At 37.5% G+C, this 18,812-nt stretch overlaps 1 protein-coding gene across 1 annotated transcript in view; it reads right to left on the reverse strand.

Annotated features, from left to right (window-relative positions):
- LOC149565820 (P-loop containing nucleoside triphosphate hydrolases superfamily protein) overlaps nucleotides 1–18,812 on the reverse strand; it is a 289,819-nt gene that overhangs the window by 162,215 nt on the left and 108,792 nt on the right. Inside the window, exon 4 of the mRNA XM_089819308.1 lies at nucleotides 10,965–11,078. Coding sequence (XP_089675434.1) covers nucleotides 10,965–11,078 — 114 coding nt within the window. The remainder of the gene's footprint in view (nucleotides 1–10,964; nucleotides 11,079–18,812) is intronic.

Raw genomic sequence — 18,812 nt, forward strand, 5'->3', positions numbered from 1 at the left:
AATGGATCTTCCCTTTTCTGAGGCATCTATGGCCCGGTTTCCAAGGTCCCTTGCAATTGAAACATATTTTCTTCCTTCGGAGCTCCTATCTGGTAGCTTTGTCCAACGACAACTTCTTGGGCTGAGGTTTATTATCTCTGTCCCTCGGAAACACCAGTGGTTTGGAATGAGAGTAACTTCGCAAGAATGATGTTGATGATGATGCCATACTCTGTGCCTTCTTAGTGCCCTCCGACAAGGCGGTAGGATTGAACCCCTTTACCCAACCTTTCAGTGGTTCTGTCAATCTGTCCATCAAGAGCACTACCCGTCTCTTTCAAAGATGTCTGTAACCAAAACAAAGAGTTTCTGAAATTCTGCAATGTACTGGTTGACCGGTCCAGTTTGTCTTAGCTGTGCCAAATCTTTGAAATTGAGTTTTGGATCTTTACCATCAAATCGATCTATCAATCTCTCAGTGAATTCCACATAAGTATTTATTTGATCATGCCCCAGTGTGATGGTGTCGTGATACCAGCATTCATGCACAACTCCCTCCAAATGCAACGCCACAAATTTAATTGCTTCTTCTGGCATGGGATTAAGCTGGAAGTATCAACCTTCGTTACCCACTTGTGCAGATATGGATCTAGATCCATCAACTGGAGACAGATTTACTTTACTTAACTTACTTCTGAGATCATCCTTAAAATATCCTTAGTTTCCGCCTCTCGAATATCTCATTCTCAGATCCGCGTAATATTTGTAGGATATATCCTCCTCAAAATTTGCATTTTTCCAATTTTCTCTCAGTTGTTCTTGCATCTCTTCAAAGGTTGGTTGTTTCCCTCCATGTGGTGTCTGAAAAGACGGCATGGAAGGTCAAGAACATATTGGATGAGGGTTTCTTTCACCTGACACCGAGTCCATACTGTGACCATTTTGTTCTCCAGATATTTTATTGTCTACCAACTTCTTAAGAGTCTCTTCCATGAGTCACTAAGTATCGGTGATTTGTGCCTGATACTTTGCAAGTTCTCTCAGTAGTGCCTCGAGTTCGGCAGCTGTTTGTTCTGGTTCGGTAGCCATTCTCTCGATGGAATGGGTTCTTTCTCACTTCTGACTATAAACTCTCATTCACTGTTCATAGGCTGGCAGGATCGAAGCGCTATGATACCACTGTAATGATCCCATGTCCTATGACCACTACAATGGCGTTGTTGGAGGGGCTATACGAAGGGCTGGAGGGTAGTACGGACTTGAGAAGAGGGTGTACAGTTACCAAAGAAAGAGAGTTGTATGGTATGCAATGTACGATGGAGCAGGGGGATGTCTATACGGTAGTATGGATAGGTCGTATGGTGCTTGGAAGTGATCGTACGGTCAGCAAGGGAAGTCGTATGAATGATGTAGGGAGGCCCTGGGGAATAGGAGGCCGTATGATGGGGAGGTAAGATGTGAGCACGGTCGTATAGTGGTGGAAACACAAAGCCGTACAAATGAAAACACCAAGTAATATGGATGTACAGATGGGTGAAGGCCGTACAGTCAAGGAGTGAGTGGTACAGGAATTACAGGAAGTCGTACAATTAAGTATCTTAGCCCAACTCTGAATACAATCTTGTCCATACACAAACACAATACCTTTAGATGAAATCTAGACACAACGTTAGAGGCTTGAATACACTAAGTAATATATATGTCGAAAGATGATGCTAAGATTTGCCAAATCCGAGCGAAGTATTACAAGCAACGAAATAGGGGGAGGGCTAAATCCCACAGAAACTAGAAATAGCCAATTAGGGAAATAGTTTAAAGAGTTCCAAGGTTTCGGTCTCTAATAATAACCTCGATTAGGGTAAAGATAAGTTGAAGTACTCATAGAGGATTTCATTCCAATCTCTTATTAAGGATTTAACAAAGAAATTCATATTTAAATAAGTACATACGAGGAGGGGTTTGGTCTTACATCCTCCCCCACTAGTCTATGACTTCCTCCTTGAAGTCACATAACTAAAACGTTCATCTCATGCTAGACCTTGTCTAGACTTATAACAAAATTTGCTCCTACAAAAAGAATGATTAACAATTCACATAAATACTCAAGGATGATAACATAATTATCCAATTTTCCTTACTAAAAGCAAATTCAACCCATACTCCGATGTGGGTACGTTTTCCAGGGTCGAACACTTCCTAAAACATACAAGTCACATGTATATAACATTCTAAATTGGTATAAATATACTTATAGAGTCTCTCATAGTAATAGTAATAGCATAAAGTGTTACGAATTCCACATACTCGTTGAGGTAACAGTTGTATGAGACTCCCTCAAATGAGATTTCTTACAATGCAACTTGGATCTTTATTCAAGGTTAATCACTTTTTCTCTAGAGTTTCCATTGCATATCTCTTCTTGATAGGACACTAAACAAGTCCATTACTACACATACACCTTTTGCATCTAAGAGTCCATTAGATTAACTCGTAACCTTAACTAGTTTTGTGTTGGGGTGCAATCCATTACTTGTGATAGTCAACAAATATCCACTATTCCTATTCTAGAAGTCCTAGGAGAGGGTGGGGCACAAATACTTCCACTAATTGTCTCATGCCCCAATGCTATACATCCACTTGATTGTTAGGAATCCCTTTGGTAGGCCTGTCATATGTCACTTTGCCAACGGAATTTACAAGAAGATACCTCAAAAATTTTAATTCAGAAATCAAAGATGAAATATTCAACACAAAAGTAAGAAACAAAAGAAATCAAGAGTGGCAACAATAGTAAACTTTTAATCAAGAAATAAAGACATATCCTAGAGGCAAAATAGAATCATCCACAATAAATTTGGCTAAGCGGCCCCACATCACACTATTGGCAAGAAGAAAAGAATATTAAAATACTGAAATTTGAAATCAATAAATAAGGAAATAAATCCAATTGCTTACAAAATTTACATTACTGACATAGTGTGGTCGAACCAGGGTCACTAAGGGAAAGGAGGAAACTTAGGTCTTTCAAATACATTGCTGAGATCTTGAATTGAAATTAGATGGTGGTCTAAAGACCATATTGCTCAAATTATGATTGATCCTACATTATAACTACACATCTATCTTTATTGATATCGCCCTACGACTAGGATTTACTGTACTAAAAGGCGTGTCTAGACTAGAACACACCTGATAGTGCAAATCCGAGCATAACCAAAATAAGTTTCCCTTCGTTTTTTTTCTTCTTACAAGGGTCTCCTTTCGAAGAATCTAAATATGTGGGGACATTAGTGTCAGTAGATTTGTACTTTGAGTCGAAGTTATAATACCAAATCTCTTATCCTCAATCCACTATAATTACATACTGGGGCACCTACCCACAATCTTTCTTAGGTCAAATCCACCACAATATACAAGTTAAAGTTGTGCTATCAAATTTACAAAAATTGGTATGATCCTATATACATATATATCCTTGTCCTATATTATTCCATTGGTTAAACAATTTCTAATTATCATCAGAGAATGCACTAAATGATATTGTTCTTATCAATAATCCATATTTCATGTCCCCTAGTCATAAATGACTTGCAGATTCATCCTTAGCTTACAAGTTTGCAACTAGGTAAGTATGAAACCATTATTAGGATGTTGTCAATGTTTACTTGTCCAAATGTCAATGTTTAATTATCCACTTTTACAATATCTCCTCACCAAAGGTATAGATCATCCTCACTTTTCTTATCATGCCTTGTGGCTTATAATCCTTTTATTGAACTTAATTTTGAAATCTGAACCTTTATTTCATATTGGGTTGATAATCGCATCGCGACTTTACTTTCTCTATAATATAGGGTTATAATTGATCCAATAATTTCCAATACTAAGGTCTAAGAGTATACACTTGATAGTTATAATTTAATATCACTCATGCTTTATACAATAAGACTGCAAACATAATCGACACACATAACCCAAACTTAGAAGTTTGCATTTTCTATCTTACCGGTACAACACAATATGTTACATACTTCTCAACATTTAGTTACGTTCTTATCATCATATGTAGATAGATCTATTCCTTGATTAGGGTTATATTCCTCATACTAGACAAATATACTCCCATTCTTTGTGTGTTCCTAGCTATCTCGCTTGTTGAATAGTTTCTCAAATTAATAATCCTATCATTCGAGGTTTCCAAAGGTTACTTGTGTTAAAGTTTGTAGCTGTGATAGAGATCTTTATCTCTTGAAATTTGGATGTTATTACCGTTATTGTCATCTTCAGCTGAAAAAGACACGTTAATTTGTAATATTAAAAGTAAATGACATGTGTCATTCACATGCATTGAGGCATGAATATTCGAAGTCTCATAATTAATTATAGGAGATATGAGAATCTCAAGAGACCTTCAATTATAATGTGAAGAATCCCTCCTAATGTTATATATTTGCATCAAGCAAAGGATATTGTACACTTGAACTTTCATTATCAATAAAAATATTTTTTTGTTGTGTGGCTGGGTTTTTCCCTTCCTTCTCGAAGGGTTTTCCCATGATATTTTTGGCGTCTTTGTTTCAGTTTTATATCTTTCTTATTGCTGGTTATCTTCATTGATTTCTAGGCTCTAGCTTTAACATGGTATCAAAGCCAAGTTATTTTTTGGGTGGGTAGACATTATCTGCCTTTCACCTTTCGCAGGTCAAATTGTTTGACAATGGAGAAGAAGTGCTCAATTGGGTTATTCATTTTGTGTCCAGGGTGTTCGAAGTTAATCTATCTGCACCTTAGTCTATGTTGGTGTTGGGTTCGCATTTTTGCTTTTATCATTTGTGCTAGTCTAAATTAATATCTTCAAAGTCTATTGAGGAATTATCTTTGCAAATTCATCAATATTGTGGGAGGCTAAACGTTGCCTCTAGACTTTAAATTTTGATTGTTTTTTTGGTCTGGTTACATTTCTCTTTCTGTCATTGTGATTCCATCTCTTCCTCTATATGAGTAATGGTGGGGGTTTTCAATTTTGGCGGAGCCAATTGTTTTTCTTCTCTGACCATTCGTATCTTTATTATGGTTTGTCGGTTATGAGAGAGACGGTTACGACTTTTGATATCTAGCTTCTTCAAGCCGCCATTGCACTTTCTTTTGGTTTTCTAAGGTTTTTTTTTTGTTTCTATGATCTTTTCCCGACTAACCCGAAAAGTGGCTTTCATGAAAAACTTTTTTTAAGAATTTGAAAATGGTCTTCTTGTGATTACTATGGATGAAGTCATGTGAAATGAGAATCTAGAACAATACGTCCATAGGTGGAGTTCTCCCTGCCCAAATAACATTGTCGAAATGGGGCACTGTTGGCATGTGAAAGGTAGCGGAGTCACGAGAAAGCAGGGATTTGGCATGCGAGCATGAATGCTTGATGGGCATGGAAGAACACAGGTGGTTGAAGCAAGGAAACACACCATCATGAATCGAACTGCCCTACTTGCTCAGGACCTTCGCATTCTGGATGCTCTCCTTTCTTACCCCTCCACCTTTCTTAATCCATGAATTTGTTTATATTATGCAATACATTACAGAAGTGAAGGCTTCGATTCATATTGTGGATTGTCGTGTGTCGCATCTCCCTTATTTTAACATTAAGCCACATGTGTCTCTATCTTTGCCTCATATTATTCTGTATATGTGAGAGGTAAATTATTTTGAATGCATATTCTCCTCCTAAAATCTTGTCAAATTGTGCTTGCATGATTATATCTTGTAACTAACATCTCATAATCATTTTTTCTCCATATGTCATTCCAATGATTTTTCGAGCTCGTCAACTATGATTATTCGTTGTTTTGTATTGCATGTCTTTCATCTTGCTGTGGCTTTCACCGTGCAATGATTTTTATTTATTTTTATTGCTGATGGTGTATCTATTTGTCATTTATTTTTTATGAAGTTGGGTCTATCATGCTAGCTCTGCATACAATATGGAATTCAACAGTGATGCCTATGTGGCATTCAAGTTCGACAAAACCATTAGTATTAAATATCCAAAGTCGTTGACAGCTCTCTTTTTCTTCTCAAACTCGGCAGTAACTGAAAAGGTCAAGAGCATATATGAAGGGTGTTATTGTTAGGGTCCAGCACTAGGATTCATAATGTGTGCCAATCTTGGAATATTAGAAGTTAACGTCTGCAAATAGTGACAAAGAAGGGATTCCATCAAGATGATGCTCACAACAACCTACAAGGAGACCCGCAGGCATGGCAGAAGCACAGACCCCTTCTTCTTTGTGTTGGTGGATCGACCAAAAAGGTTACTCTTGAGATGCATGTTGGGTTCCTTCAACTCTCTTAGACACAATGATATTTTTATTAGAAGAGGATAAAGCATTCGAGTATGGATTATTCCAATTGACATCTTCTGTCCATATTGAATTCTTTCTATACAAAGTACGGTCCATCTCTTTAATCAAAAGGAGAATTAGTTTCTGCAAAGGGTGATGGTTGAGTAAAGGTCCAGTACCTTGACTAAGTCACAGAAATATTTGGACCAGTTTTTAAGGTTGACGGTATTTTTCTATAAAGGAATAAATTGGATGCATTGTTTGGAGCAGTTGATAGATATAACTGAGTTGTTAAGAAAACCAAGCTGCTAAGGAAACCAAATAACTTGGAGAAAAGTATTTTGTTAATGAAAGTTATTATATCATTGAGAATAGTTTATGCTTTAGCATTAATCTATTTGATGGGTTGATTTTATGATCTCTCTTTGTTACAGGATGAAGCAATGAGATTATGTTGCTTTGCATTAAGATGGAGAAGTTGAGGGAGATTTTAGCCTTAGAGGGAAGCTTCATAATTAAGAGGGAGTTCTTATGGAATCCCCTTCATTGTTATATATGCTTGTGATGCTGACAGTATTTGTAAATTTGACTTAAATGGAATTAAGTCTTATTTTGTTATGCATATTTCTATTCTTGTGTGAATAAATGAGATTGTAAGATCAGCTATGATAACTCTCTCACTATGCAATAGTGAACATCATGTTGAGAGAGTCGATGATGTCATCACGTTGAGAGATCCGTGATGGCAGTTGGATGTCATGTTGAGAGATTCCATGACAGTTCACATTGAGAGAGCTCGTGAATAAAAGTTAAGCTGCGAGTCTTGCAAATCTTTTCATGTTGAGTGATTCAATGAATATGACTCATTGTTACAGGTTTTCATGTTGAGTGATTCCATGAATATGACTCATTGTTACAGGTTTTCATGTTCAGTGATTCCATGAATATAACTCATTATTATAAGTTTTCATGTTGAGTAACTCCATGAATTATGTTTTGAATTCATCTTATCAGAATTTATCATTGACTTTTTTGGTTGCAGCTTTGTGTGACTATTCAGCTAAAGATCTCTCTTGTGCTAAGAGGGAGTGTTAAAGTTTGTAGCTGCGATAGAGATCTTTATCTCTCAAAATCTGGACGTTATTGTCATCTTCAGCTGAAAATAACAATTAAGTTTAATTTGTAATATTAAATGTAAATGACATGTGTCATTCACATGCAGTGAGGTGTGAATATTTGAAGAGTTATAATTAATTATAATAGTTATGAGAATCTCAAGAGACCTTTTGTTATAATGTGAAGAGTCTCTCCTATTGTTATATATTCGCATCAAGAAAAGGATATTGTACACTTGAACTTTCATTATCAATAAAGATATATTTGTGTTGTGTGGCTGGGTTTTTCCCTTCATTCTCAAAGGGTTTCCACAAGATATTTCTGGTGTCTTTGCTTCACTTTTATATATTTCTTATTGTTCGTTATCTTCATTGATTTCTAGGCTCTAGGTTTAACAACTTGCAGTTTTAAATTGCATTCTTGTTTGCTTTCCAAGGATTACTGGAACAATACATTTTAACACTATGATAGGTTAGAGGTATCCAAATGCTTGATAAGATGGTATACTTTTCAAGTGTTACCTTCCTATTTACTCACCATTCATTTTATCTATTCAATATTTTAATCCGAAGGTACAAAATTAAATTATGAAGATCATAGATTTCCTTTACTTATGTTTGCAATGTCTAAATCAATACTAGTCTACTTGATCACCTCCATACTTGATATGAACTACACTACTTCCACAAGTGATATGGTTAGGCATAATCTGACTCTACTAAAGATGATGAGAAACACTTTCTCTTTGATTTCTAGATTATTTGCTCATTTCCTATTACATGATTGAAAAATGTTTTAGGGTCTTTAACTTAATTTTTCCCCAAGGTGATAGTGTTCAATATAATTTTCGAAACTTTGTGAGATCATAATCTACCATAATACAAATATAATACTATTGCATCTAATCATTGGTTTGAAGTAATTAAGACTGGGTTATCTATTATGGTTGACCATTTGAAATCATTAATATTGATTTCAAGTTTTCAGTTAGGTTTACTCATCAGTGTCACAATTTAGAAAGAATACGTTAGCTTGATAAAATTCTACAATTGGGAAATCCCTACTTCATATAGTAATATTTAAACATCCACACTTAATATGGACCCATTGTTGCCCAAGTGTTATGAACCTAGGCTCTAATACCAAAATGTCATGCCCAAAAATCGAGGCAAAAACACACCAACAAATTTTTTTTTTAAAGTAATAAAGACTATATTAAATACATACTAACATCAAATACGTTGCAAAAAGATGACGACAAGATTACTTTCGAGTTATAAGGTTTCACAATTAGTTTAAAGAGTTCAAGGGGTTTCAATCTCTGATTATAACCCCGATTAGGGTCAAGATAAGTTGAAGTACTCATACAAGATTTCATTCCAATCTCCTATAAAGGATTTAAAAGACAAATTCATATTTAAATAAGTACATACTAGGAGGGGTCTTACAATTCACAAGTGATGAAAGGCAGATTTTCGGTAGCTCTTGTGATGCGGTGGATTCACCAATGAGTTGTGTCACAGTTCACAGCATTAGACCAACACAAATTAATCATCTTCACATAGAATAAGTGATTTGTCTTGCCTGGGAAAGCCTCAGAAATTATAGAAACTATAAATCAATAACTTCTTATAGGTGATAAACTGAAATATAAGGTGATCCATTCCGTCAAATGTCCTTTTTGTCATCATATTGAAAGCTTAAAACATATTTTCTGGGAATGTCTATTGGCTAAAAAAAATTGTCTGCTATTTTAATAATTTTTGTGTTATATTCAATCATACATTGAAAAGGAAAGATACAATTTTTTGGTGTTGGTTTTTATAACAGTATTGTGGATGATTCTGCGAGACAATCTATTTTACTCATTATATGGAACAAAAAGTACTTGGCTAAGTTATTGTACACATTAGTTCATCAAGTAGCAAAATCAAAGGTTTTACTTTGATATTTATATTAAATAGATTATGTCTTTCCATCTACAACAGGACAACAAAAGGGGGTAAAGAAAGCAGCATTATATTGGGTAAGATTGAAGTTCAGATCTTCAGCGCCATAAAGATATATATTCTGCTCCACACAGCTTCAAAGGTGGTTTAAATTTAGATTGTAATCATCAGCTATGGCCCATGTTTCATTTTGTTCAACTTTGCTAAAAACATTCTCTTTACTTGTTTCTCATGCTCTTTCCAAAGCCTTTTGTTTTTCTGTTCTTGGCAGTTTATTTGCTGCTGCCTTCTTTTTAAATATTTGATTTGCTTTGATTCAATACAAATCACTCAGTTTAGAAGTTCTAAATTTACCACTAAACAGCCTGTGGACACCAAGCTTAGAAGTGTGTTGCTAATGTTGGGTGATGAAATTTCAGAGATACCGGTTGAATAAAAGACAGTTTCAGCTAGGCACTAAATTTTATTTGTTTTTGAATGACTGAATGTTGGTTTGAGGCCACCATTGCCATTTATTGCTTGGCAAAATGGAATAAAGGAATGAGGTGGAATTTTGTAAGGTAAAGTGTGTACATTTGAAGGAACTAAAACTGATCAACCTTCATTTTCAGAGATTATGGGTCAAAACCCTTGTCCAGGAGTGACATTTGGGGATGAAAAACAATGTGACCTAGTGTGAAAGAGGAGTGTGAACCCTGTCAACAGTTGGTATCATTAGCATGAAGATTTGGAGGATTGTAAAGTGACATCACTGCTGAATATTAATTGTTCAAACTGTTTTTATTTATTGTAAATTTAAAACCTTTGTGAGGATGGGCATATCACTGGCTTAGAGGTCAGAAAATCAGTTTATTTCATATCTGAAATTTCTGTACATTCAGCAATTTAATGAATGAGATGTTGCCACTGTAAATTGTATGTTCTGGTGGCCAATATTTTATTTAGTGGTAGCCAGTTCAGTCTTGAGCATTTATGTATGAACATCAAATCAAAATTACTAGAAGAATCAAACCTTGCACAAAATTCTGCATCAGAAATATACACAGAAGAAAAGCTACAAACTAATAGATATAAATCTTATATGGGAAAAGTATAAAGATCTTAGTAAAAAAATCAAGACAGATTAACTGTATTTATAGTATTTAGACTATGTACAATGCAATTGAACCCATAAGAGGTGTTTTTGACATTTCCATTTTGTCATTTGAGGCCTTTTAATGACATACTTAGCTATATACAGTCTGAACTAGTTCAATCAACAAAAGCTTCCAAGCTCACTCAATATGGCAACTATAACTTTCAAAGCAGAATATATTTTCAGTATATTGAAAACTTTTTAAACTCAATTTACTCTAGCATACATTGAGAACTTATTTCTGAATTTGAGCACGTATTGGAGCCAGTGATTGCTACCACTGATTGTCATTTTCAAATCATTTCAATTGTGTATTTTCTATGTCGAAAAAGAGTCAGGTATTTTAAATGTAATAGAATATGCAAGGAAGGCAAACTAAGAAAATATTATTTGGACTTCTTAAATGAAAAATTTCATATTAAAATGCTGCCTTTCAAATTTAAATACAACCTGCTCTTTCAGATTCAAGTTCTCCTGCAGACATAATAACAGGCTCAATTCCCATTGCTCTGAAGATAAGTTCTGTCTGGAATGATTTCCCCTGGCCCTTGCCTCCCCAAACACCTACATTGAGAAAAGTAAAATATAATATATAGACTAGGCGATACTTAGGATTTCTATAAATTGTCAACAAAACTTATTAATTTCTCATTCACTGTTGTATTAAGTGTCTCAAGTTTGTCTTCATATGTGCATATTAATAATTAGATTTACTAAGTAATTTGAATAATTTTTGAAATACAAGACACCAAGCACATGAGGTGAGAATGAAAACTTATATATAAGGGTTAGCTGTTAAATGAATGATATATGCATTCGTGGTATTGGCATCCAAGGACCAGTTATCTCCTTCATTAAATTGGTAGATATTAATTTCTCCTCTGACACCCCTGCTAATTCAGCCCTTTTAGTGTGACGCAAAACTATATATATATAGTAAAATTCCTATTTGAATTAGAGGGGTAGCCTCCTTATAAACAATGTAAGATTTGACTATGGAGATAACCATCCAAGATCTAGAACCAAATGGAAAGCACAATAACAAGAGAGAATGAATATGAGAAGAAAAAACAATATTCTCACCAAGAATGCAATAGAATTTATCAACTAGAATTGACTGACTCAACTAGAATGACATTACATAGAAGACCCCTTGGCCACAAAGCCAAGGAGAGTACAAAGGAGTGAAACAGACAATGACAAGTGTCGTTGTCTCATTACATAATAACCAATGTAAAATTGCTATCACTCCACAAAACATAGAAGGTGATAGAGTGATAATACCACAAAAGATGGATTGCCACCTAAGGTAGAAAAGTCCATCCACAATAGGTAGATTTTATAAAGTAACAACATGGTAGTTCTAGCTAAAGTGGAATAAGTAGGCTTAAGTGTAGTGTAATTATGACCTAGCTAGCAAAGGTAAAATGGATTAATTATACCATTACTTTATATAAGTATGCTTAAGTATAGTTGTAATGAGAAAGATGAAAACCCATCTAAGGAAAAAGTTCCCCCAAAGAAGAGAACCCAAGTAATCCACCATCAATGTAGAATATGCACCAATGCTAGATGCTCCACAATCACCAAATATCATTCCTCCTCTAAGGGAGAAACAATCCCAAAGGTGTACAAATGAAGTATTGCATATCTTAAAAAGAATACGGAGGAAGAAATCTCAAGATGTAGTCTTTGAAAACTACCCATGTGCCCTCAATGTCAATGTTGAAAGGTGCCTTGTCCAAGTCAAGTATACTAGGCCACACTACAAATAACGACAATCTAGGTTCTAGTGTCAAATGGATGTAGATAAGATAAGATAAGATAAGATACTGATATTAATGTCGAACAAAAGACCAAAAGAGGTCTATGGGACTTAAAAGATTACAACAGTGAAGCAAACCCTGGCAGGAGCATAGAAAGATGCCCGAACAAAACGAAAACAACCAAAGAAATAACAATAAAGAATAGAGACCAAGAAAGCACTCAGAGTCTTTCTTGGGCGAGAAAAAATTTGTTACAGAATGAAACAAATGCTGATGCGAAGAGGCACTACCTTGTCTGTCCACTCCCAGACGAGCGTCGCTAGTGCAAGTCGTCAGAACGAGATCTGACACATCTGGAAAGCCCATTAGCCCGAATATAGCTAGAAGACCTTTTCACACCACGCAAAGGGGATAATGGCATAAAGAAGGCAGTAATGAGCTGAGTAGATGATTGCTGGTGGGGAAGCAGTGTCTGGATTGTGCTATCACAGAGCGTGGTGGCCTCACGAATATAAAGAGCAAGACGTCTTTGATCATAGTAACTGAAAAAGTCATGGAGAGAAAAGCATTCCCTGAACAGACAAAAGAATCTCACTCTAATCTTGTAGTAGATGGGACATCGAATAAGGAAATGAGCCTCATTCTCCACCTCCCCTAGAGTACAGAGCAAACAGATGATCAATATGATGATCAATCTGAGCTCGAAGACAGTGGGAACCAACTCTGAAAGAACCTAAAAAGATCCGCAAGGCATGAGACCACCGTCGTGAAAGATAGTTAGGACAGGCAATGATCCCATCAAAAATCTCTAAAAAGTGCTCCGCATAAAAAGAAATACGTGGACGCAGCCCGCTAAGAGGGTTACCCCAGGTAGTAGTAATGTAGAGTCTATAGATATCAAGATGAACATGCTCATTTAACTCATGCCAAGAAGGGAGAAGATGAGCAGGAGCACCCAAAGAGAACTGAAAAGGAGGGAGATGATCCATGTCAATCCCGATCGAACTCAGCCAAGAAGAAACCTGCGCATACCAACCACACGTGCGAGAACCAGACTCAACATCCGCAATGGAGACAAAAGAACAATAAGCTAAGTAGGAGTAGTGGTTCTGATCCATAGCAGTATTAGCAAACCCACGAAGACAATGAAGGAACCAAACCAAATCAAAAATGGCCGCGAGTCTGAAAGGATGAACACCAAACTCAGCAAAAATGATACTGTGAGGAATGAACCTGTGACATCTGATGATGCACCTCAAGAACAAAGTCTAAATCCACTCAATCGAGGCCTAGTTTGAGCTAAGAAGAGAAGGGCCCCAAACCACAAAACCGTAAAGGACTGTCGGCAGCACCAAAATGTCTAAGAGGGATAACTTAGACGAGGTATCCTGGAAGTGATGTCTGAAACACTATTTCTCAAGCATAACAAGAGAACCAATTCCCTTATTAACTCTGGGCTGAATAGTAGGTCTCATACTGAAACACGGACCAGAAAACATGACCCCCACATAAGTGTAGGATGAAGTGATCTCAATCTCCTGACCTTGAAAAATAAAGTGAAGATGGGAAGTCTTTAAACAATTAAAGACCATGATCTGAGTCTTACCCAAATTAACCACAAGTTGTCTCTGATCACAAAATAAAGCCAAACCATCAAGAACTCTCTGCAATCTATCTGAAGAAGAAGCAAGGAGAACCACATTATCCGCAAATAAAAGGATAGAGATCAAAACCTGATGAAGATAACAACCATCTCCCAAGAGCGAATACTTCAAGAGAAAGTTCTCAAGCTCATCAATATATAGCCCAAATAAAGTAGGAGAGAGAGGACATCCCTGCTTAACCCCAATAGTGCTATGGATCGGATCCGAGAAGCCCTCCGAAGTTCGAAATCTGTCAACTGCAGTCTCATAGAGTCTCATAAGCAATACAAAGCATCTCAGAAATACCAATCTCCCTAAGTCTCTCGAACAGAGCCACCCTAGGAACAAAATCAAAAGCTTTGCGAAAATCAACAAAGCAACAATAGACCTTCTCTGATCTGTGTCTAGCTTCCTCAATAATAACCCGTAATGTGAAGATATGATCCATAGTCTGATAATCTACCCGAAAATCAGCCTGCGCTCTAGCCCTACCTCCAATCCTGTCGAGCTCCACAGATAGCATAGCATTAAGAGCTGTTGCATACAGTTTGGCAAATGTATGCCCAATCATGATGGTTCTATAGTTCCCCTGATCAGAGACAGGACCGGTCTTGTGCATGGGAAAAATCAAATGCCTAGACCAGGAGGTCGGAAACCCAGTGTGAATCACTCTATAAAAAAGAATAGAGAGATAGGGAACCAAAACTGAGGCACCAAACTTGAAAAGCTCAGCCTGGAAATCCTCCTCATGAGCAGCACAACTACACTTCATGGATCTGATAGCCTCATAAATGTGGGAAGAGGTGAAAAGGCGGATGAAAGGAGGTAAAGGGGGGTGAATAGAAGGCTGCCCAAGAATGTCGTAAAGAGCCATGGTGTGCAAGGTGAGGGAGTGAAAGTCAAGGGTGGAGGGCAGAGAGGTATGGGGGAAAAGAGTGCGCCAAAAGAGCTAGGGATTGTGAATCAGCGTGGGGCAAAGAGATTTGCACTTAGAAGCAACAAAGTTATGCTTCTTATTCCGAAGCAAACGGAGATAAGACAAGCGAATATGTAATGGGCACCCCTGAATGTCCCAAATAACTAAACAAAATTGCTGAAAGGAATTATGTCAAACAGTTTGCATTCAACCTCTTATTTCTCCGTTTAATGTTTTAAACCCCTTATAACTCCGGAAATCAACGTTTATTTGTTTGTTGTGTTTTTTGCATAGAATTGGTATCATACAACATAAACAAGAAAGATACTACAATAATATGCAAAGTGGAAATGAACTGTTGCCAATAAAATATTATTTTCAGAATTCATAAAACCAAATACATGGCAGATTTATCAACTCACTAATTACTTCAGCATTATTGACATAATACTCCAGCCCATGCTTTCGAACTTGCTGCTATAGTGCTGCTACAGTACTTTGTCCTTCAATCAGTCCACTACCTTCGTAATATCATTCCCTCAAAGCGGCATAAGCATCAAACAAGTAGTGAAGAAGATATGAGCAAAAATACCAAATCTACCTGTAGCTGGAAATGCAACTAAACTGCCTGATAATGAAGCCGATAACAAAGAATTCCAAAGGCCAAACCCCAAGGGAATGACGTCTAGAAAGTTACAAGAGAGGATAAATGTCCTCAAATGCCAAGAACAGAGCTGCAACTCACACACCAATTTGTTCTCATATTCAACCTCTCTAATGAAGCCACAAATGCTTGCTTTTATTATAGTTCCAAGGGTCCGCTCAACTCATATGGGCAATGTGGGATAAAAGATGTGTAATATATAAAACATATATTAAAATACCCCTTATGTCTCCCTTGGGTACACATCCCCATAAAATAAATATTAAAGTAACACTTTAATATTTTACAATTAAATTAGATGTTACTTTAATAAAACTTCAGACATTAAAATGTATTAGCAATCAGACTCCGAATAATGCGAGTGATAGCTCATTGGAAAGCTCTCACCGAGGAGTATCAGATACAATCACCAAAATTAACCTGCACTGTGTCCTGCCGACTTACTTAAAATAGTAAGTATGCCTGAAACTGAGTAAATCAACTTCGTTTTGGCCCAAACTGGAAATGACTAGGCCAAAACACTCCAGGATCCCATTAAACCCTTCGTTAGCCCTCGAGACCATGTAGAACAAGGCTAACGCACACACACTTGGTCAACTGCTAAAATGGGGACATTACAGTCCGCCCCCCTTGAAATTGCTTGTCCTCAAGCAATCTCAGTCCAGCCTGCTGAATAACCTGCTCACTCTCCCATGTAGAATCTTCCTCCAGCAGGTCTTTCCATCTGACCAAATACTCCTTCACTATCCTATTTCTAAGCTTCCCCTCTCTAGTGTCCAGAATAGCCTGGAGTACTAACACAAGTTTCCCCTCCTCATCCAAAGGGGGTAAATCTGCAGAAGGCACTACACTCTGACCAATGGCTTTCGTAAGCCTAGACACATGAAACACATTGTGCACTCGATTGCCCTCTGGAGGCTCAAGCTCATAGGCGACTTTGCCCACTTTGCGAATTACCCTGTAGGGACCATAAAATCTAGGTTACAACTTTCCAGCTCCGCTCTTCTTGAGCGATGACTGTCTATATGGTTGTAGCCTCAAGTAAACCATATCCCCTACCTCGAAGCTACGCTCTATTCGGTGCTGATCAGCATACAATTTCTGTTGATTCTGGGCCTGTTGTATATTCTCTTTGAGCACTTTCAGGATGTCCTGACTATCCTGCAATAAGTTTTTGGCTTTGAGCACTCCACTGTCCCCCAAAACTAAATCCATGAAGCTAGGTGCTTCATAACCATAGAGTGCCATGAAAGGAGTCATCTTGATGGACATATGATAAGTGGTGTTATAACAATACTCTCCCATATGCAACCATCTGATCCAAGCCTTTTGTTGTGCAGTTACATAGTTCCTAAAATATCCTTCCACGCATTTATTCACAATCTCTGTTTGCCCATTTGTTTGCGGATGATAACTAGTGCTCGGTGTAAGATATGTACCACACAACATAAACAACTCTTGCCAAAAAACACTCATAAACTTACCATCCCAGTCGCTGACAATGAATCTGGGCAGCCCATGTAACCTGAATATCTCTCTAAAGAAAAGATCTGCCACTTGTGTTGCTGTGTAAGTGGACGGAATAGCAAAGAAGTGAGAAAACTTCGTCAAGTGGTCCACCACCACATAGACGCAATCCCTTCCCTGCACTCGTGGTAAACCAGTGGTGAAGTCCATCGAAATACTTTCCCATTTCCTATCAGGAATGGGCAAGGGCTGTAATAAACCTGCAGGAAATGTGTGCTCTCCCTTATTCTGTTGACAAACCACACACTCCCTGACATACCTTTGAACATCATCCTTGAGCCCTTTCCATGAAAACCGCTCTCGGATTTGCCTGTAGGTCTTGAAGACCCCCGGATGTCCAGCTGTGGGTGCATCATGAAATACCTTCAGTATCGCCTCTCTCAAATGTGATGACAGAATCAAATAAACCCTGTCCTGAACTCTGATCAATCCATCTATCACCTTATACCTGAAATCAATCCAGAAGCCCAAGCATCTCTGACATACTCTGCTATAATCCGATCTCTCCAATCTCCTGAAATCTCTGCCAGAGCACATAAGTGAGGTCTCCGAGATAAGGCATCGGCCACCACATTTTTCTTACCTTTGACAAACTTTATGTCAAAGTCATAAGCCTGCAATTTAGTCACCCATTTTTGTTGTCGGTCATTAAGATCACGCTGGCTCATGAAATATTTAATACTGTTGTGATCAGTCTTGATCACAAAACGTCCACCTACCAAATATGATCGAAATTTGGCCAATGCATGCATTATGGCCAACATCTCCCGGTCATAGACAGAATAACTCTTCTCAACTCCCCAGAGCTTCCTACTCTCAAATGCAATGGGATGCTTCTCTTGCATCAGTACTGCTCCAATCCCATCACCTGATGCATCACAATGAAGCTCAAAAGGCTTCGTAAAATCCGGTAGAGCTAGAACTGGACATGAAGACATTACCTGCTTGAAATGCTCAAAACAACTCTGTGCTGCCCCTGTCCACACGAAGGCTCCTTTCCTGGTAAGATCTGTCAAGGGTGTAGCAATCTGTGAGAATCCCTTAACAAACCTCATATAAAAACCACATAAACCAAAGAATCCCTTAAGCTGTGTAAGGTTTGTGGGAGTACGCCAATCTACAATAGCTCTAATCTTTTCGGGATCAACCCGAACGCCATCTGCACTAATGATATGCCCAAGGTAAAGGAGTTCAGTCATGCCAAACTGACATTTAGATTCCTTGGCATACAATGACTCTCTCTCCAGAATAGATAACACCTCCTCCAGATGATGTAAGTGCTCCTCTCAGGTCTTACTAAACACCAAGATGTCATCAAAGAAGATCAAGACAAATCTCCTCAACTGCTTCCTGAATACCTGGTTCATACAACTCTAAAATGTAGCGGGTGCATTGGTTAGACCAAATGGCATAACCATGAACTCAAAGTGGCCATAGTGACATCAAAAGGCTGTTTTCTCAATGTCCTTTGCTCTCATCCTGATCTGATGGTATCCGGATCGCAAATCAATTTTGGTGAAGAAGCATGCCCCATGCAACTCATCAATCAGCTCATCAATCCTAAGAATGGGATACCTATTTTTAATTGTTTTCTTATTCAGTGCCCTGTAATCGATGCACATGCACATCGTCCCATCCTTCTTTACCAATACTACTGTTGAAGCAAAAGGGCTCTTACTGGGCCTGATATGCCCCATCTCCAACAAATCCTTAATCGCCTTCTCTATCTCATCCTTGTGTTTCTTAGGATGACGATAGGGAGTAATCATAACTGGTTTGGCT

The sequence above is a fragment of the Cupressus sempervirens genome, chromosome 3, assembly GCF_028749045.1.
Source record: "Cupressus sempervirens isolate cs-2001-9-10 chromosome 3, ASM2874904v1, whole genome shotgun sequence".
NCBI lineage: Eukaryota > Viridiplantae > Streptophyta > Pinopsida > Cupressales > Cupressaceae > Cupressus > Cupressus sempervirens.